At 41.1% G+C, this 21498-nt stretch overlaps 1 protein-coding gene across 1 annotated transcript; it reads right to left on the reverse strand.

The window, feature by feature from the left end:
* Positions 1–2397: 2397 nt before the first annotated feature.
* On the reverse strand, positions 2398–20813 carry LOC130192951 (brevican core protein-like). The gene is made up of 14 exons (XM_056413163.1): positions 20672–20813; positions 16164–16243; positions 15643–16002; positions 15068–15242; positions 14737–14864; positions 14299–14592; positions 12159–13001; positions 8951–11032; positions 5121–5228; positions 4804–4962; positions 4634–4716; positions 3922–4066; positions 3607–3789; positions 2398–3178 (listed from the first exon to the last, which is right to left on the reverse strand). Exons 1-14 carry the CDS (start codon positions 20689–20691, stop codon positions 3057–3059), a joined length of 4782 nt encoding a protein of 1593 aa, XP_056269138.1. The 5' UTR covers positions 20692–20813; the 3' UTR covers positions 2398–3056.
* Between the last annotated feature and the right edge of the window lie 685 nt (positions 20814–21498).

Here is a 21498-nt window from a genome sequence, read left to right on the forward strand (position 1 = left end):
TGACCCTTTTTCTTATCCTAAACTCAATATTAAGTGATGACAATATTACACTAACAGCAGTGGTGGAACGCAACCAAGTACACCCTCAAAGAACTGGACTGCAGCACAATTCTAAGGTACTTAAGCATTTCTATTTCCTGCTACATTATACTTCTATTCCACTACATTTATTTACTTTTGTCATTTGTTGATTTCACTATGTATCTGTATGAATCTGGAAATAAATGCTGCATAATTAGTACTTGAAGTGTATTTTGATACCGATACCTTCCTCACATCTACTCTGGTGAACGGAGGACTTCTTCCACCACTGCACCGGTGTTAATAATGCAGTTTGGTTCAGTTGGATCCAAAAGGGCTGTCATCAAATCTCTTACAGTCCCAAACTTTAAGGATCGCCAATTGCCAATCAGATAAAACATTGAATGTTGGACATTTTTGCTTAAAGAATATGTGCCTATTGATATTCATTGATTCTACAAATGTATTGTAAAATGCATAACTATCTGAAGTATTACACAGAGTAGGTTGTAGGTGTAACCTGAGGGATTATTCTCATACAGACAGACTTTTTAATGCAGTAATCAAACGCTTGTGTCTTAGAATAACGGCACATTCAAGTGAAGGTAAGTGGAGATACTTTCAGGAAGGAAGTTGGGTGTGCGTGCAGCAAAGAGTTGGCCTTGCAGTAACGTGATTGTGTTCATTTAATACACAATAATAACATATAATGCTGAGGTATCTAATAAATAGATTAATCCGCCATAAGATGTAAGTGATACAGCGTTTGCCACTGTGGATCTCGCCAAGCAACACTTCCTATTAGCAGCTTTGTTGTTCCAGCCTTTCTTCTCTCCTGGCAGTGAACATCTTGTTTCTGGGCTCAGGTGTTATCTCAAACACTTCGCTGACATTTTGCCATCCGCTTCCTCCAGCTCCCACACATCGTGGACCAATGACGCCACCTGGTGGCGGAATTACTGCCTGCAGCTGCCGTCACGTGCAGAGCCGTTTGACCTCTAACACAAACAAGTGTGTTCAAACGTTCACCTGGCTCCCTGCTTTAACACGGAATGTTTCCCGGATGTACACGTGACATCCCCCCCACACACGCATTCACAAACTCAATACTTACACGTGTCGCTCGTATTTTTCTCTCAAGCTCCCTCAATTTCATGGTCTGAGTGACGTCACCGTGACGCGACATTTCTGCTGCTCATGGGTAGCCTATGTTGGTCACCTGACCTTAAATACCTTGTTGTAACTGTTGCTTGTACATTTATAAGGCTTTAAAACAATATTAAATGACAACTACACTTATTATTATCTATATTAGGGTAATAATTAATCAGTTTGTGTTTACTAGTAATTATAGTGCCGTTATAACATTTGAACACTGTAGCCTACTTATTGACGTTTATGTGTCCCTGTTTTGAAGCACAAGGTTCTTGGTATTGTCTGTGTGTATAAGTTGCTTTCTTTGCTTTTATATAGGTTGTGCAGTACTTTGTATATAATTCAACATGACTATAGTTTATACTAATTGTATTATTTCTAAAGCACAAGTAAAATAATTAATGACCAACAAGGAAGAAGTAGTGCATTCAAAACCTAACTCAAGTAAATATGTATTAGTATCAGCGTTATATTGTACTTAAAGTATCCAAACATACTCATTGTGCCTCATTCAAAGAGAGGAATTGTATTTCTTCTTCATTACTGTCAGTGTCAAAGCAGAATCTAGATGTTGTCCAGGTCGAGCTCATTTTACCAATACTGTTAGTTTCATCTATAGCAATGCATACTTTGTAAACTCAATTTATGTTTGACATATAAATATTAATAAATACTGAAATGTTGTAGAGTAGAAATGTAAAGTCGCATTAGACATACTCAAGTGCAACCTTACATTTTTACTTAAGTACAGTATTTGAGAATATACTTTTAACACGCACACGCACAGTAACAGTTTCGCTCCACACCTTCCTTTTATTAGTTGTTTTCATCCTGTGTGCCTGTTCCACTAACTATCATGTCAATCCAGATTTTGCTTCCCATCTCGTTAGTCCAACTCCCTTCACCTGTTCTCTCACCTGCCTCAGATCACTCCCTCGTCAATCCCTCATTCCCTTCACCTGGTCCTCATGCCTGTCTCACCTGTTGCCCATTCCCTCGTTAGTCCCTGTTGCACTTGTCCTCTGCCAGATTGGTTTGTGTTCTTCCTGACCAAGCCCTCAATAGTTACACATTGTACTTATCTGTTCCTGCCTGTTTTGTTCCTGCCGCTACTCGGAGTAAAGATCATTATTTCCAGTTCTGCCTCCTGAGTCGTGCTATTGGGTCCACCCTAATATTCCCATGACACACACACATGAAATGAAGCCCACACACAGTGCAAAGGGTACAATAAGAGAACGATTTATTATTTGCTGTTCTACCAAACTTTATTACAACATAAAGCTAACGAACAAAACTGCTGGAAATAGAAGGTTTCTCTGAGGAGAATGCGGACAGCAGTAATCACAGGTGTGAAAATGAATATAATTATGTACAGTATACGTATTGACTACTTTATAATTGACTTTGTGCTTTGGAGTCGTTAGATTCTTTGAGGAAGCAGGGAAAACATTTCTGTTGGCGAAAAAGATTTCTAAAGACATTTAGCACCATTTTTATAAAAAAAAGATTCGAGAACAAAAACCAGAACCAGAACCTTTCTATTTGAATGAAGACTTGGAGCCGACAGTAATTTGGAGCTCTCTTCTTTAACCTCTTTTTCATTCTGTTAGCACTACATTAAACCACAATACAGCCGAACATATTCTAAAGGACATCAACAAGTAGGAATGTTTAACTCCATAAGAAGGAAAGAAAGCCTGTAAGTGCACTGGGCTTCTTCGCTGAGAGGAAGCTTCAGTTGGTATCTATATGAGTCGTGGTTCATATTGTCCTGTCTGAGCGTTCATTGGTCAAAGCATCGGATTCTTGGCACCATGTCATGTTAAAACAACAGAATGTAAGAGGAAAGACCAGGAAGGAAAGCACGTCAGACTTTTTTAAAATTTGATGTCCCAGTACTGTGGAGTCTCTTTAGTGGCTTCAAACTCGTCTTCAAAGGCAGCAGACTCGCCGTTGGTCGGTGATGTCACTTCAGGGTGTTGGGTCGGGCCTCCGGCCTCTGAAAGTCAATGCAATAAATCTATTCAGGCTGTTTAAGGATTATAATCCAATTTATATTTTTGTCAAGAAACTCTTAAAAAACTTGACTTGAAGAAAAAAATATTTCCTAAGCTGGGCTGTGTAGTTTTTAGCAAACGTTACTCAACCAGCATTATTTTAGCTTCTGGTGAATATACGCATTTCAAGATTCAAGATTTAATTTATTACAAACTCAAACAATACGTTTAGTAAAATGAAGGATGGCATACTAGATAAGCTTCAGTGCTTAAGTGCATGGTAATGGAGGACAATGTCACTCAGTGCAAAGGTGTGGGTCGCTGATGCAGTTTTAACAGTTTTGGGAGAAAAGAAGAAGCTCTATTAATCTCATTGTGTTTTTTCAGAACTAGTTTTGATTGTCAGAGTTATGATCATCTTTTATCTTACCAGGGATGCACAGGACCTGGGGCCTCTCCCACCTGCCTCCAGACAGACACCTGCTTAGAGGAGTGAATCTCTGCTGGAAACCCGGGGCGCAGTGATAACGCACAACTGCCTTGATTTCGTATCTCTGGCGACCTTTTCCAAAGATGGAGGCGTTTCGGACCTTGGGCGGTGGACCGCATGAGGCTGTTGGAAGAGTTGAGACAAGTTGGGTCCCTTATTGGGGCTGATGTATGACGGTGTAACTGCCCAACACTGCCACAAGAGGGAGTTGAAACCATTAAAGAGGAGCTCTAACGTCTCTTTATTATTACTCACAGGTGCCTTTCTTGCAGGTATATGCAAGGTGGTAGTTGCAGGGTACGTCACTCCATCGTCCTTCATCGTGCCACACCATCACCACGCAGTCTTCACCAGACAGAAAATAGCTGTCTGGCTGCCCTTTGTACCAGTTCTCATACATCTGTATACACGAAGAGGAAATACACGGGTTGTACAATAGTAATAATAACATTTAGAACATGGAGAAGTAAATCCACATTATGTCCCCAATTTTCGAATTAATTCATGACCTTTTTTTAAGTAAACAGTGAAAAGTCATAGATGTGGCATTGCGTCATCACTCTGTTTTCCCACAGCATAATATTCTGGTATCAAAGTAAATGATTTGTGTGAATCCAAATGACGCACAAATAAAGATGGAAAAGGGAGTATTCTAACATCCAGTGTACAAATCAAAGGAGAACAATCCAATGATCTATTAAAAGAGGAGGCTACTCCCACGATTCAGTATTGGACTTCCTTAGAGATATAGCTCAAAACATTTGGAATATATACATCATTGTGTAGTTTTACTTCAGGTGTAAAATCAGTGAAATGCCCCTACAGTTTTTATTTTCTTTTAAATATTAAACCTGTTTGGACATTAACGTTTCTCTCCTGATTCACTGTGGGGTGTTTGGTGCTCACACATATAAGTGCATTTATTTAATATGAGCTCATCACACTGGTGGTTTCTTGTATTGCTCACCATCGGGTTTCCATCAGACCAGCGGAAATCATCCTCAATGGTTTTATCATTCAAACCGGTCCACTGGTATTCTTTGTAGTTGTCTGGGGAGGAAAATAAGGCAATTATTATTTCGTCCTCAAGACGCACTTGTGATGGACAATGCAACGTGTTGAACCTGCTCAGCCTACTGTTGATGTAGCTCTGTTCCTCTGGGGTAATGATGGACACCAGATGAGCTCCCAGCATGCGACAGTGCTGCTCTGCAACCTCCCAGCTCAGCCGCTGGCCGAAGTGTCGGTAGCAGAAACCGTGGAACTTATCCCAGCCGGGTTCACATCTCTCCAGGTCTGAAAACACCCCAGAGGAGGAGACGGGACCATCAAGAGACCATCAAGAGACATTGAAAGGTGTTGACCCCGCAGTGTGTGAAGTCCTATATTCTAAGTTTGACAGACAGGAACCACAGGAAGGAACAATTTCTACTGCAAGGAAGCGGAGCGCTCACCAGTCTGACAGAGGTCTCCTCCATATGATGGCAAACAGAGACATTGAATCTGCCCGTGCCGGTCAGTACAGGTGCCTCCATTGAGACAGGGGTCGTTCACACAGGCATCTGGAACAAGACAGAGGACAACGTCAGGTTATTCTACTGCTGAAATGAGAGCCCTCCGTCTTATTGACGTATTTTATTATCTAGTATTGTGTTTGAAGCATAAATATCAGGATACAAAAAAAGGATTTGCTGCATCAGAAGAGTTGAGAAAGGAAAATGAAAGTTAAAGGATCCAGTCATTGCAACTTTACATGTATTCCAGTGAATTACACACAAGATAGGTTAAAATGAGCAAATGTTAGAATAACTGTGTCATACTAAAGGCACTAAAAGGACATGTTGAAGCACGAGGAGCCATCCGTCAAACTCCTCTTGTTCTTGTTTTTAATCTTGTTCTTGTTCTTCTTGTTGTTTTTCTTCTTGTTGTTCTTCTTCTTCTTACACTCTTCATTAACAAAAGACACTTTCAAATGGCCCTTGTGTGAGGTGGAGACTTAATGAAACTAAATATAATTGCACACAAACTTAGAGGAACAGGTCATCTAAAACCACAAAACATTTTCCCCTATTATAACCTGGTCCACTCTATCCACTACGTTTCAGTTTGATTTTAATTTGGAGCTACATTCCCCACAGGACATTACAATAAATTGTATTTTTTGGGTTATGGTGCCAAATCGTTACACACAAAGACACTCCAATTACAAATAGACACAATTACACATGGCAATCAACAGACCGTGTCATTATTTATTACAGTATGTGAAACATGTTATGGAATTCACGAGTGCACAATAGTGATAAAGACTTTCCAGTCACCTTCTTGGTGTTTAACACAATTCTTACTCTCTATCTCACCCTGTAACTCACATAGGCTATTCCATGCTTTTAAACATTATTGCACCATTATTTACCATTTCAAACTATGTTAAGGAAACACATTCAATTACAAATTGCAGATCAAGATAAGTATGTCAGTTAATCATTTTATTTCCCATAGGACTTTGAAGTTTGAGGTTTTTGTGTTGACCTATTTGAATAGATAAAATTGTCTGTGTTACTGGTACTTTATGTTGTCAAAGTCCTGTTTGGATGATTACACAGCACAAAGGAAATATACCTTGGCTACAGGAAATGCCCTGTCATAAGCCAGTTGTTCCTCAAAAAAAGACTTGTCGTTTAAGGCTCTGAAGAAAAAGAGGGGTTGGAGTTTAATTTTTGTAATCTGTAAAAGATGGCAAAATGGAGGCATGTGTGTCCAAACTACAATTAAGCATTACATAAACATGCAAGTGGATTTGGTTGATTTGCTTCCTTTGACACCCTATAAACAAGAGTTGTGTGGTGTCTGTAATTATACTGCACACTCAAATCTTTTCATTAGGTCAGTGTGTGTGCGTGTGTGCGTGTGTGTGTGGAAGGTAATAACTGTTTTACACAAGTCAAATGAGAATCATGTGCCCTCGCAGTAAAACCCTCATTCAGTTTTGCTGAAAAGTACACAACTGCACTTCAGTACAAAAAATGAAGACCTTGTGCTGTGACCCATGTTGCCATCTCTACTTTAATCTTTTTGCACAGCAACAAGAATCTTTGTTTAACTCTGACATTTCTGCATGATGTCTCCGTGTTCGTGCAGTTTCCTCAAACAGCACAACAATAAATTAGTGTCGGTAATAATGCGAGTCATTTAGTAAATCATTCATGACTGAATGAATGATGGGTGGCTTTTCTTAGTGGCTTCCCCGCTGTCTCAGTGCTGAGTGTGCAGTCTTTTTATCACCATGAATAGTGTGATGGGAAATTTCAACAATAGTTCAATGTTTAATCACCTCTGCTTCCCAAATTGAAGCTTAATGGAGGCGGTTAAAATTAGATTAAATCTGAAAAATGTGCAAAAGCATCGCTCCGATCATGCAGACAATAAAAGAGTGTTTACATAGTGATAAGTATATTGTATGTATACAGTCGAAAAAACAAGTTTAACTGCATATTTAGATGGAGCTTGGTAGTCGTCTTGTGTATAAATGTGAGCTCATTCAGCATTGATGTGAATCAATGTGACGAACAGCATCACCACCATGTTGAATCGAATAAAATAGTATGACCCCTGTTAAATTAAAATACATTATTAAGCACCCAAACCTATTGTATCAGCTGCTACTGTTTATCTTGCAGTTACAATTTTAAGAATCTTAAAAATCTAAATAAATCCTCTTCTGTCCTTCATTTGTTAATAGACTTAACTCTCATACCTCTAGATACCATGACGCAAATGTCAATGAAAATGTGCTCAGTGAAGCCTTTGCCTTTGAGGGCCAACTCTCACCACAAATATTGCTGACTGAAACTCTGTGACGCAGAACACTGACTGCATCTGTAAAGGTGGATGGAGCCTTGTGCACTCTAGTTGGTTTGTATATCATTTTAAGTTCTGTTCTGTGGCTGTATGGACTTTGATGAAAATGTATCCTCTAATGAGACGTAACATATCAATAGAAATCCTGTCTTGTGTCTTTGGTTTCTGATTATAAAATTAGACGTGTAACTGCCAGCTGTGTTGACAGACGATTCCCAGGATGTATGCAAATGCTACGGAAGCCAATTTCTGCAGGACAACTTTGTGAAATACTCACGACAAGCCAAAAATAATGGTAAGTTAGTCAAAAAATGGGACTGAATGAAAAGATATTGACTTACCTTCCATTTTTTGTAATGCCTAACTTGTTCTTTTACGGTTTTCTTGTCAGATATTGGCTTCCACACAATGCAACACTCTGTGCAGCTGCCATATTTAGGAGTAGGATTTTTTTTACGGTTGACTACAACTTTAAAACAGATTTATCAACTGATGGTGAGACAAAAACAAACATATATTAGTTGGTTTTATCGTTCTTACAGCTACAAACACAGTACAAATCTTGGAAAATAATGATTACACAATAAAACATGATTTGAGAAACATTAATGAGATTTTAAACTAATTTCTAAATGCTACTAGTCAACAACAAGTCAACATTGAACAACAGTTGTGCTTATAAACACAATAACAGTCTGTGCTGTTTAAAATAGCAGTACAGGTCTAAAGATCTGAAAAAATAACAGATTTGATGTCAAGTTATGGATTAAATATAAAACATTATCAATGCTGTCGCGTTCAACATAAACACTGATACATTCCAGGGAAAAGTCCCTTTGTCATGTTACTTTCAGATTACAGCAAAAGACGACTGCAAGTTAGCGAGAAGAAAGTATTGGAAAGAGAATCATTTGCACTTGATGCTTAGATGTATTATTTGCAAATAAAACCAACTCATCAAGATATTGACAAAAGCTTTACAAACGCTATCACCAAAACCATCCCTCATGCAAGAAAATCGCCGTAGAAGAAGCACTGAAAGACTCATAAACATACCAGTATATTACAATACTTCACAGAAGTCAATCTTTGGATGAGGAAGAAAACATCATGCACAACAAGAGTGGACTGTTGACAAGAGTCAAATGGGAGCTGTCCCAGTGTGAGTATCTCAAAGGGGTGGTGTGGGTCATACGGAGGGAGGTGAGGAGCATTTTAAGGTGAAGCGGGAGGAGTCAGAAGGGTGAGTGGGCTTTGTGAGACAAGTGAAACAAACGTGGGAAGTCATTTGAAAAAGGAGGGGAGATGTTTTACAGAAAATGGAGCAAAGGCAGGTTGAGGACAGATCGGGGGTTTTAGTGCATCATTGCGTCGAGTAGCAAGAGGAGGACGGTTAGGCTGATGAGAGTGGCTTTAACATTACCTGAAGCTTTCCCTGTACCGCCTACAGCTGCCCTCTCATTGGGCAAGATAAGAAGGGTGGGCGGCTGGGTGCGACTAAACTCAACATCCACCCGACCCTGACCCACTGGTGGTATGAAGGATGACACCTCCCGGGGCTCAGCCGTCTGGTGGAACACATCTGGTGCTGAGGTGGTAGGGCTCCAAATGCGTCTGGACCAGTGTGTGTTGGACCGGATGGCGGTCTTTGTGGTAGCAGCAGTGGGCTTGGTACTCAGGGAGGACTTTAAAGCTATGTTGGAGGTGGTAGGGGAGTTTTTTATGCTGTACTCTAGATTGTTCAGAGACTCTTGAGGTCCTGTTGTGGTGGTCAGCAGAGCCCAGCTGGATGTTTGGGAATCGAGTGGGAAGACAGTAAAGTCCTCCTCAAAGGTTGGGGTGACGTTGTCTTCTTCTTCGAGGTTTGGGTTGATATTCTCTTCTTCTTCTTCGAGGGTTGGGGTGACGTTGTCTTCTTCTCCAAGAGTTTGGGCAACATTTACATTTTCTACAAGGATTGGGGCAATGCTAGCTTCTTCTTCAAGGGAAAGGGTTGGGGCAATATATATTTCTTCTTTGAGGATTGGGGCAATGCTAGCTTCTTCGAAGGTTGGGGCAATATACGTTTCTTCTTCGAGGATTGGGGCAATGCTAGCTTCTTCTTCAAGGGAAAGGGTTGGGGCAATATATATTTCTTCTTTGAGGATTGGGGCAATGCTAGCTTCTTCGAAGGTTGGGGCAATATATATTTCTTCTTTGAGGATTGGGGCAATGCTAGCTTCTTCGAAGGTTGGGGCAATATATATTTCTTCTTTGAGGATTGGGGCAATGCTAGCTTCTTCGAAGGTTGGGGCAATATACGTTTCTTCTTCGAGGATTGGGGCAATGCTAGTTTCTTCTTCGAGGATTGGGGCAATGCTAGCTTCTTCGAAGGTTGGGGCAATATATGTTTCTTCTTCGAGGATTGGGGCAATGCTAGTTTCTTCTTCGAAGGTTGGGGCAATATACATTTCTTCTTCGAGGATTGGGGCAATGCTAGCTTCTTCTTCAAGGGAAAGGGTTGGGGCAAGGTGCTCTTCTTCTTCGAGGATTGGGGCAATGCTAGCTTCTCCTCCAACATTTGGTACAACATTATATGTTCCTTCAAGGTTTGGAGCAATGCTAGATTCTTCTTTAAGGATTGAGGCACTGCTAGCTTCTTCTCCAACAGTTGGTGTGACGTTATCGTTTTCTTCAAGGGTTTGGGCAACATTAACTTCTTCTATTAGGACTTGGGAAACGTTACCTTCTTTTTCAAATGTTGGAGCAACTTTGGTTTCTTCTTCGATGGCAAGAGTTGGGGCAATATTAATTTCTTCTTCAAGGGTTGGGGCAAGATTAATGTCTTCTTCAAAGGTTGGGGCAATGCTTGCGTCTTCTTCGCGTGTAAAGAAAACTTGAGCTTTCTCTTCAAGAGTTGGGGAAACTGTCATTTTTTCTTTAAGGGTTGGGGTAACTGTAATTTCCTCTTCAAACATGTGGCTAACCTTAACATCCTCTTCATTGGTTGGAGCAAATGTATTGTCTTCTCCAAGGATTGCAGTAACTGTAGCAAGTTCATCTCCACTTGCCTCTTCATACCCAGTGGTCTTAGTATCCAAATACACTCTGTAGCCTGATGTTAGATACCGTGTTGTGGATGAATCAGTAGGCAACTGAGAGGTGTTCAACCCCTCTGGAGTCTCAGTGGTAGCTAAACCTACACCAAAAACAAGGTTGCCGTCAGAATTGGTTGGGTGCAACGGTTTTTCTTCGCTTTCCAGAGTGTCTTCAATTTCTAAGCTTGTACTTCCCTCTTGTCTAGAAATTGAGGACTCCCACAACGGTGGTGCTGTGGAGAAGATATCCAAGCCCACTTTGTCAGGATGGCGTGACCGAGGAGAAACGGTCAAATCAGGCAGTGCTTTCCGGGGCTCAGCTGAAGCTCTGCTCGCCAAAGTGGAGAGTGAGGCATGAGTGGTGAAGCCGGACGTAGAAGAATCTGATGTGTCGATGAAGCTGACTGCTTCCATGTCAAGGTCACCCTCTAGAAAAAAAAATAACACATTTTTTAGTTGCAAAATACATCTATTAATGAAAGCCTTTGTTCATTTAGCAAAATACTCTTATTTATTACTTTGCCAAGAGATAACCGATATCTCCCTCATATCTATATATGAAGCTACAGCCAGACTTAGCTTTGCTGAGCACAAAGACTGGAAACAGGGTGAAACAGCTGTCAAAATACCTCTTTCTGCACCTCTAAAGCTCACTAGCAAACATTTCATATCAAGGTTGCGTAATCCGCTACATAAACTCCCTTAACAACAAAAAATTGCCATTGTTTCACTTCATTTTATGACAGATTAAAAATATATATATATACACTACCATTCAAAAGTTTGGGATCACTTAGAAATGACTTTATTTTTCAAAGAAAAGCAGTTTTTTCAATAAAGATAACATTAAATTAATCAGAAATACACTCTCTACATTGTTAATGTGGTAAATGACTATTCTAGGTGGAAACGTCTGGTTTCTAATGAAATATCTCCAGAGGTGTATAGAGGCCCATTTCCATCAACTATCACTCCAGTGTTCTAATGGTACAGTGTGTTTGCTAATCGCCTGAGAAGACTAATGTCTGATTAGAAAACCCGTGCAATTATGTTAGCACAGCTGAAAACAGTTATGCTGGTGATATAAGCTATATAACTGGCCTTCCTTTGAGCTTGAAGTTTGTAGAACAAAATTAATACTTCAAATATTAATCATTATTTCTAACCTTGTCAATGTCTTGACTATATTTTATATTCATTTGATAAATAAGTGTGATTTTTCATGGAAGACACGAAATTGTCTGGGTGATCCCAAACTTTTGAACGGTAGTGTATATTTCATGAGTTTTAGAGGTTGTCGTAGCTGGATAATGTTATCTTTGGACAGAGCTAACTAGCTGTGCTCCCTTGTTTCCTGTCTTCATGCTAAGCTAACATAACGGTCTGCTGATTGTAGCTTCATATTTACCGTTCAGACTCAAGAGAGACATCAGTCTTCTCATCTCACTGAGAGTGTGAATAAGTATATTTTTCCAAAATATTGAATGATTCAACAAATATATAGATGTGTGTTCTTTTGTAAGACTTAGAAACTTAAATGTTTGTTCAGCATACCTTGAGAATTATCTCCAGACCCAACCAGATGGGCCCACAATGAGGTTAGCTCCATGATGGTAGATTTTGTAGTTTTTGCTGGTTGTGTAACACGTTCTTCTTGTTTTGAGGCCTGAGTTGAGAGAAACACCTGTACAGGAGTTTCTACTGTTTCCTCCTCCTGCTTTACCTGAACCATGGGGTCAAGGGTCATCGAGGTTATCTCCCAGAGACTCTCCTCTTGAGTATGATTGCTGTCTGTCTCGCTGTAATTGGCTTGCGATATGTCAAAATCCAAATTGGTCTCTTGTATTTCTTGCGCATCCTTCGGCCCCTCAGATGTATTCTGTATAACTGTCTGGTTATGTGTGAGAGGTTCATATGATGATTCGAGAAACCCTGTAGTGCTTTCAGGCTCAGATTGTTGAAAGGTTAAGTTCAAGTTGTGGTTGGAATCTGTCTCATTGTTAAAACTGGACAGTAATGATGTGTTTTGGGTTGAATTGTCGATTTCTGTGGCGCTAAAAGTGGAGTTCATCAGCGCTGTAGGATGCTGAGAGTTCATTTGTGTAGGAGATGAAGTTTCATTCAATGCCTGGAGAAGGTCCAATGTAGGTGTGCTGTTGAGATGGGATGCTGATGAGTCTGATACAACTGTTGGGTGCATGTCAACCAGGTTATCCGTAGGAGAGAAAAAGGGAAATGATTCCAGCACCCTTTCAGCTTTGAGCTCCACTTGTTCTACATGTTGGTTTAGTTGCAGCTCTTCATCTGTTTCCACAAGAACAATAACATCTTGTCCAATGTCCTCAGGCTCTGTGGCCATATTGTCCATGGGAGAGTCGGTGGGAGTATTTGTATCATCTGTAGAGGACAGATAAGTGATACAAAAAATAAGATTCAAGATATATACATGAATCTTTCATTTTAATATTGTGTCTACCTATACGAACAGTTTAATTACATACTGTACATACATACATACACTACCGTTCAAAAGTTTGGGATCACTTAGAAATGTCTTTATTTTTCAAAGAAAAGCACTAGGCTTATAGCTGCCGGGAGACGTTTTAGGATGCACTGAGTACCTATCTCCTCTTTTTTCTCTTCTCTGATGAATTTTTCTCTCTCTCACACGTTACTAACTCTGCTTTCTCCCCTCCCGTGTCTTTTTTCGTCTCATCTCTCATCGGGACCCGGACTATGGGACCAATCTATCTCTGCCTGATGGATGATGGATCGTCTGGATCTGAAATTCCTGACTTCCTGTCCTGTGTCTGTTTGACTCCCCTCCTCCTCCCACCATCTGCCTGATGGATCGTGGAGTGGAGGTCTCCATCGAACTATGAACTACTATATGAACTATTCATACACTCTCATTATATGTTTCCTTGTCTTTTAACTTCCTATCTGTCCTTCATACATTCTCATCATCTCTATCTGAGAGGATCCTCCTCTGTTTCTCCCTCTGTTGCTCCTTTTTCTTTTTCTCCCTTTTTTCCCCCTTTTTTTTTTTCCGATGTCCTTTTGGGAGGTGAGGAGGGATGTCTAGGTGTGTCTGTTGTAACAGATGTTAAAGCATTGTAATTTGTGGGTTTTTCAATAAAGATAACATTAATCAAAAATACACTATACATTGTTAATGTGGTAAATGACTATTCTAGGTGGAAACGTCTGGTTTCTAATGAAATATCTCCAGAGGTGTATAGAGGCCCATTTCCATCAACTATCACTCCAGTGTTCTAATGGTACATTGTGTTTGCTAATCGCCTTAGAAGACTAATATCTGATTAGAAAACCCTTGTGCAATTATGTTAGCACAGCTGAAAACAGTTATGCTGGTGATATAAGCTATACAACTGGCCTTCCTTTGAGCTTGAAGTTTGAAGAACAAAATTAATACTTCAAATATTAATCATTATTTCTAACCTTGTCAATGTCTTGACTATATTTTCTATTCAATTTTCAATTCATTTGATAAATAAAAGTGAGTTTTCATGGAAGACACGAAATTGTCTGGATGACCCCAAACTTTTGAACGGTAGTGTACATACATTCATAGTAAATACCTAACATTTACAGGTGCCTGATTTTCCATTTTTGCCACGTAAATTAAATTCTATTTTATGCACAAGAACTTTATGAGAGACTAAATACTCACGTCTGAAGCAATACACGTCATGAAGACTGGATGGCTGTGGGAAGCCAGTTTGGTTGCTGAAGCGGTAGAGGGTTTTGACGCCTGGTTGAGGCCCTCCGCAACGCTCTCTAGGGGTCATGATGGGGTAGCGTACACTGCCATCAGACAGCCAGCCTGGGCTGCAATGATCCAGACCTTCACTCCATGCCAAGTACAGCTGGGCTGTTGTAGCCAACTCTGCTCCTGCTGCTCTGCAGTGTGACTGTGCTTCATCAAATGACAACTGCTGTGGGATGGAGTCATGAAACACCTCCCCTACAAACACAAAATATTGTAAACCTTTACATTTCTCACATTATGTTAAAGAAATAATGCCTGATGTAGTCTACAATCAGAATTCGCCTAAAAGATCCATATTTGTCTGTTTTTAGTCATAGTAATAGGTATCGTTATTTATACCCTCAGTTTCCTCCACATAACAGTAAGCATCAAAGAGATCATCCGGATCCATTGTCCCGTAGTTTCTCACGCCTGGTTGGCCATCCATGTCTCCATAACAACCTTCACGGGGCACTTGGATTGGGTACCTGCCAAAATGGAAACAAGCCTTAAAAACTTTACCTTTGTAAACTTGGATTTAGATTCTAGAGGAGATCCTGTATACTTTACATATATACCAAACACAATTTGGGTTGAATTCTGGGGAAATATGAATGAAAGGTTGAGAAAGTAAGAAAGAGGTGCATCCATGAAGTAAAGCATATGTTTGAGCTGAGAGCTGAGGAGATACCTGACAGACTGGTCTGCCAGCCAGCCCGCATCACACTGCTCGTAGCCGTCATAATAAGCCGCGAGCAGCTGGTCAGGAGTCGTGATTTGTGCCCCGATGGTCTCACAAGCCCTCTGCGCCTGATGGAAGGAAAACACGTAGCGACCCAAAGCATCCCTGTAGTGGAATACGACACCTAAACAGACACATATAAGCACATGTTTAACATACAGATTATAGGAAATGCTCGTTTAACAGTATATTACTAATAAATGTCATATTACAATGTAAAAAACACGAAAATTACTATCAAATCAGGTCATAATATCTTACATGTTGTATCCTATATCACCTTTATATTCATCTGAATCTTTCCAAACTTCAGTATTTACATTACATCATGTCATTTAGCTTGTATCCAAAGCGACTTACAACCATGTTACATTCATACAGCGTAGACACAGCTACAGGGAGCAACTCAGGGTTAAGTGTCTTGCTCAAGGACACATCGACGAGGGCCAACCCCCGGATTGAAAGACGGACCTGGTAACCACTGACCCACAGTCGATGATGATCCACATGTTTAATTTCATTACCTTTGACCTTGAGTTGTACGAGATCGCTGGAGTCCTCCAGGCCTTGCTGCACCTCACAGCGATAGTGGCCCGAGTCACTGGAGCGTAAATCTCCCAACCACAGCGACAGATCCTCGGGGGAGGAGGTGTAGTTGAGCCAGGCAGCGCGGTCTCGGTATGCCTCGTTGACCTTTACTCTTTGACCCCTCGCCACCAAGATCTGCGTCTCCACACCACCGGACACCACGGTCCACTTGACCCGCGGTGCAGCAGGGGAGGAGGAGGACAGAGACACCAAGCAAGGGATGGAGATGGAGCTGCCCAGTGAAGCGGAAACAGGTCCTGAGTGAGGGATGTTCACCTGGAGCTGCCATGTATCATCTGCAGGAGAGAAGGGGGGGGGAAAGGTGAGAAAGGTTGAAGAACAGAGTGGCCATGTGAGAATAGTGGTCCTACTTTTAAATGTACCTTTATGTTCTTTGCTTATAACTAAATGTGAAGCAATAGTGATGGTTTGCAATAATGGGGAAAAGCAGACGTACCAAATCCTGATGGAGTTGGTTTGGGGAAGGCCAGAGAGAGGCGGCAGACTGCAATGAGAAGTGGAAGTATTTGCACATGTCTATGGAGATAAAGAGGAAAACACAATGTGGTATTATTATCATCATTATCATTTGATCGAATTGAACAGACATAAAGATCAATAAAGGGTTCCTGTTGTAAACTCAGCAAAACAAAGGACACAAAAATGAACGATTATTTCTTCTTACCAGTTTCCAATTTCACACATGTTTAACCTTTAATAGGAAGAGCGATTGCAGGTTCTGGACATCATGTATTGTGTTGATTCAGCTCCACTGATCTCACCAGACTGATTCATCTTCGTCTTGAAAGTCTCAAGCTGCACACGTTTGGGCTACCTTCTCTGCAGCAGCCACTACTCTGGTTCTAGCTTCACACAGAGACTGAAGGTTACACTGTAATGCTCTGACTTTGAGCCATTTATTACATACATTTGATATGATTGTGCTTTTGTAATACTGTTTAGTTTATATATGTTGTACAGTTGGATGAAATGACATTAACCTGTGTAAAACACTAACACATACGATACTATCTCGTATCTCAAAGCTCAACTATGAAGTATAAAAGAGCAACTTCCCTGGTTTTCAAGTGGAAGCTGGGAGCACAAGCTCCTGACCACAAGCTATTCATCACCTCCGGGAGCTAATGACACGGCGTCTCAGCCCAGCGGCGTCCTGCCAGCCTGGCCCTGTTATTAACCCAGAATGCATGGCAGGGCGCTCACAGTGAACTCACACAACCTCATGAAGTTTCAAATGTTCCTTCATTATTAAAAAGCACTTTTTATTTGAACTTTAATCCATTAGTGAAAGATAGAAAACTGGTGGCAGCAAAGTCATTTTAAGATAAAATGCCCAGAATTCACAGGTTCGTTCCAGCTTTTCAAATATGAAAATGTGGATGTTTTCATCGTATTTATGGTTGTAAACTAAATATCTTTGCATATTGGACTTTTTTTAATGGTCAAAACAAGCCTTATGAAGATGTTAACTTGGCCTTCAGGAAATTGTAAAAGGTAGTTTTTACTATTTTATGACAAATAAGTAGAAATACAATTTATAAGGTATTGACTGAGTGACTGTCAGAGATGTATGTTATTATATGATTGTATCATTATGTATTAACATGTGAGAAGTACTTCTATGTAGTTGGTTGATGCACAGCATTCTTTACTTTTGGGAATGAGAGAGAGAGACATACATAACATAAGTTCAAGAAGAATATTCTAGTAAATACAGAAAGAAAATGATAATACTACGGTCCGAACCACAGAAGTTAGCCAAAAGCCAAACGAGCATTGATGAGCTTTTCTGCGTCAGTGTATCAAACAACTCGGTACAAACATAGCTCTAACTCGTATCACATTAAATGGCCTTCTTTGATACCAGAATAATTGTTGTCTGTTTCCTCAGCCAGCTGGGTGGACTCCGCGAGGCTCGTATCACTATTAGTATTCTTGACGAGAAAACGTCTCACAAAAAGCGAGCAGTGGACCAGGAGGACAGCTGCACACTGTGCTTTCACTTCAGGCCGACTCCCTTACAAAAGGCCTGGGAGGAAAATTAAAGGACGGGGCACTGGCACACTTGCTTGCTTTTTCTCCCTCCTTTCTCTCGCTTCTTTTCAAGGATGGAAAAGGAAGCTTCAAACCACTAAGAATCGTTCTGGAGCAGGCTTTGTACAAAAGGCCACATTAAGACACTGTGCACTGTTTTCAAATGGTATCACAGCTGTGAGAGTGGGCTCGTGCATGACTTGTGTGAGTGTGTGCATTCAAACTGATGACAAAATGCTGCTGGTGATGATTTTGAGACTTGATCATAAAGTTGTCACCAGGCACTCTGCAGCTCTTTGTAATGAGGGCTACAATGAAGACAAGTCAAGCTAAAAATCAATGCCACCCACTGCATTTAAAAGTCTAGAAACTGCAGCCAATGCATTATTCACAAGCAGAACTAATCCAGTCTCCTCCTCCTGCAGAAGCATTCAAGTAAGCCGAAGAAGACTGACATCGGTCAAAACCACATTAGCCGACCTATAACGTTTTCAATTAAATTAATAGTTGGGAATAAAGAGGATGAAGTCAACTGCCGAGATCCAGCGCTGCACCGACAACTAAAGTGCTCACTACATCTCGTAGGTGGCCTCTGCAGTACGCTGTCTGCATCAAGGTCAACTCAGGCGAACCTCTTCTCCACTACAAGCAGGGCAATAACTCTTGGTCTCAGTTTGGCTGGGTCAAACATCCAGAGCCTGATGAGAGCTCTGTGAAGCGCTTAGCTGGGACTGGCTTTGGCAGTGACGAGTCAATGATGAAATACAGGGATCTCAAAGTGCACAGTAATCAGGTTTTAAAAGGTGGAAGCCCACTCTGCTATAAGTTGCTGTCTGCCACATGAGTGTTGCTGCTTTATTTCTAAAAACATCAACAAGACTGTAGTGACATGGCATGAAGTTCAACCTGAAGAGACATAGGAATTAAGTGACATAAATTACAAAGATACAACTTTCTACAAAAAGGCACATGATAAATAAGTTTGGACTTGAAAGTTAATTGGATGGGCAGTTTAGGTACTTTGGCACGCACTCTGTCTTACATTTAAAACGTGACTGTCTCTCGACTTAATCCTCCACTTTATTCACTTTTATGACTTAATGGAAAACTCCTCATCTAGAATCAAAGGTTCTCAGAAGTGACTTTAGGCCAATGTAACATTTGGGACACTTGGGTCATTCCTGTGCTACTTTGTCAACAACATCTGTGTCCCTCATGAATCTTCTTCAGACAAAACCTCAAGTTCAGAAACAACCCAGAGCTCCAGATGTTGTGCAGTCATCTCATCACCCACATTGAGTACTCCAGAGCAAAGTAAGCTGCCCTAAAGGGGTCTATTTACTCAACACCCCTCCTCTGACTCTCTGCACCATCAAACGTTACACCTCCATACATCCGATGAGTTGATCTCACTCATAGGAACTCTTTCCACGTACCGAGCCGTGCAGACAGCTCCGATAAACCCACTTTATGTCGCCCATCAAGATGAACAATTTGGAAAAGCCACCCAGTAGACGATTAACCACCCAACGTGTGGAAGGACCAAATAAACACCTGATCTCAGACCTGACTCAGCAAATCCGTGGACTGACCACAGCCCATGCTTGGCAAGCTCATTATAAACCACACACAACTGCAGTACCAAGAACTCTTTCATTCGAGGTTTTCCGACTCTCAATGATTCAAAATCTGCTTCATTATCAGAACAGATCCACTCGTGGCTGCTGGCGACCCTAACACTCATTAGCTGGTTGACTACGACAGCATTTAAACAAGGATGATTAATTATTTATGAGGAAAAAAATAGCCTGACTTCAGTTTCATAGAATTGAAAACTCCATATCTGCATCTTCTTTTGCACACAATACATATTTATAAACTTCAGCTTCAACTCAAACTTGTAATTTTCTACTGATTTCAGTGCGTTTATAAAATAAAATCTCCAGAGACCTTCATTGTTAATATGCGGTAAGGGACAATTCAGTGACACTTTGAGCATCTGCTTTTATTACACAATGTTGTGCAACATCAACACTCGATCAGCAAATTAATATTGTAATGGTTTAGAATGTAGATAAAGATGTGATTAGGTGGTCAAGGGGCAGGTTTGTTAGCATTTTGATGAGAATTTAGAAGAGAACCACGTCAGCGCTTTGAGTTTGACTTGCTTCACTGGCTCATATGAGAGCCACTGGACCATCAAGTAAAAGAGAGAGAACCCTTAAGTCAGCTTTCTCTTTTACTATATCTCTACCTCTCCATTAGTGAACCCTGAGGTGGAAACAGTAAGCAGAAGAGGCTAAATCTGCACTTAAGACAAAAAGCTCTCTTCTTATGTCTCCTGCGGGGCCCAGAGCGGCGTTTCAGAGACTAAATTCAGCAGCGTTCATGCTCAACTGCCAGAGGAAATTGCATTGAAATAAAATTGAAAAGAGCTGTAAAGTGGAGGGCAGTAAGTCAATGGTGTCAGTTGTTCCTTCTGTTTAATGGACATTTCCATTCTCACCTGTGTGAAAAAAAAGCATTACAAAGCCTCACATAATCATGGGGACTGACGATGAGCAGGTGAAAGATGTAAAAAAAGACCCAAAGAAGCACGTCCACCACCCCATGCTCCTCTGAAACGTGTGTGTGTGCAAGAAAACCAAGAAAGAAAAAAAGCATAAACGCGAATTAGGGGAAAGTTGTAACTAAGTGCGTCAGTTCTTACATTGAAATGTTATGTGGGGGGAATGAACCACTGCTCATAATTTCAGGACCTCCTGTGAGGACAGCAACTATACTGCAAAGCGCTTAGAGTCATTTTCTCAAATTACAACATCACTTTAAACGGCATTACATTCAAAAAGAACTGTGACCGCATCGACTGCGCACCATCAACCGAGCAGGCCGGACGCAAATCAGACTTACCGGCTTCTTCTCAGCAGCATCTCAGCAGCTGATGCGGGTCCGACTGACTTCTCGGCTGTAAAAAAAGTATTTTCCTTCAGCTCCGCTCGGCTTGCTGCAGTGCGACTGTCCCGTCGGGAGGAGAGCGGCTCCGGGTGCTCTGCAGGTGCCACGGGGGGGTTGGGACTGCGGTCCGAACGGGTGCGATGCTCGGAGAGGAAAGGAGGGAGTTGAGAGAAAGTGGAGTCAGTTATGAAATCCTGAACTGCCCACTTTTTTCACCCAACAATCGGGATGGAGATGGCGCATGCCTGTCAAAGGGGGTTGGGAGGGGTGACGTCTAAAATAGCCGATGTTATAGGCTATGAAGTGAGGAGAGATTTGCCTCTATGTTATTTATGTATTTTTTTGGACAAATACATGAGCCTGGAGTCAGCACAACGGAGCTGCTGATTCTGCTGCTGCAGGTATACTGTGTTGCAGTCACCTGTTCTGGGGGAGGAGGCTGACAGAGCAAACAGTCTCCCCTCTTGCAGTTGAGTGGATTGTTGGTCTTTTTAAATCACCTTGAAGAACTTTTCATGACTCACCAGTTGATTGCAGCATCCTGAGACAGTCACAGTCAGTTATCAGCTTCAATCTGCTAGGTTTGTTGGACACATTTCATTTTAGACCCCGATGCAGTATATGTCCACAAATAGACACACAGCGATAGTGATTTACTAGCAACAAGTAAAGCATACAAATATATTTATTGTATATACAAACACAACATCAATCATCTTTTAGGTTGTTGTTGTTGACGAATGGTGAGGCTTGGTCCCATCCATGGCCACCTTAACCTGCAT

The sequence above is a fragment of the Pseudoliparis swirei genome, chromosome 1 (assembly GCF_029220125.1).
Source record: "Pseudoliparis swirei isolate HS2019 ecotype Mariana Trench chromosome 1, NWPU_hadal_v1, whole genome shotgun sequence".
NCBI classification, from domain to species: Eukaryota; Metazoa; Chordata; class Actinopteri; order Perciformes; family Liparidae; genus Pseudoliparis; species Pseudoliparis swirei.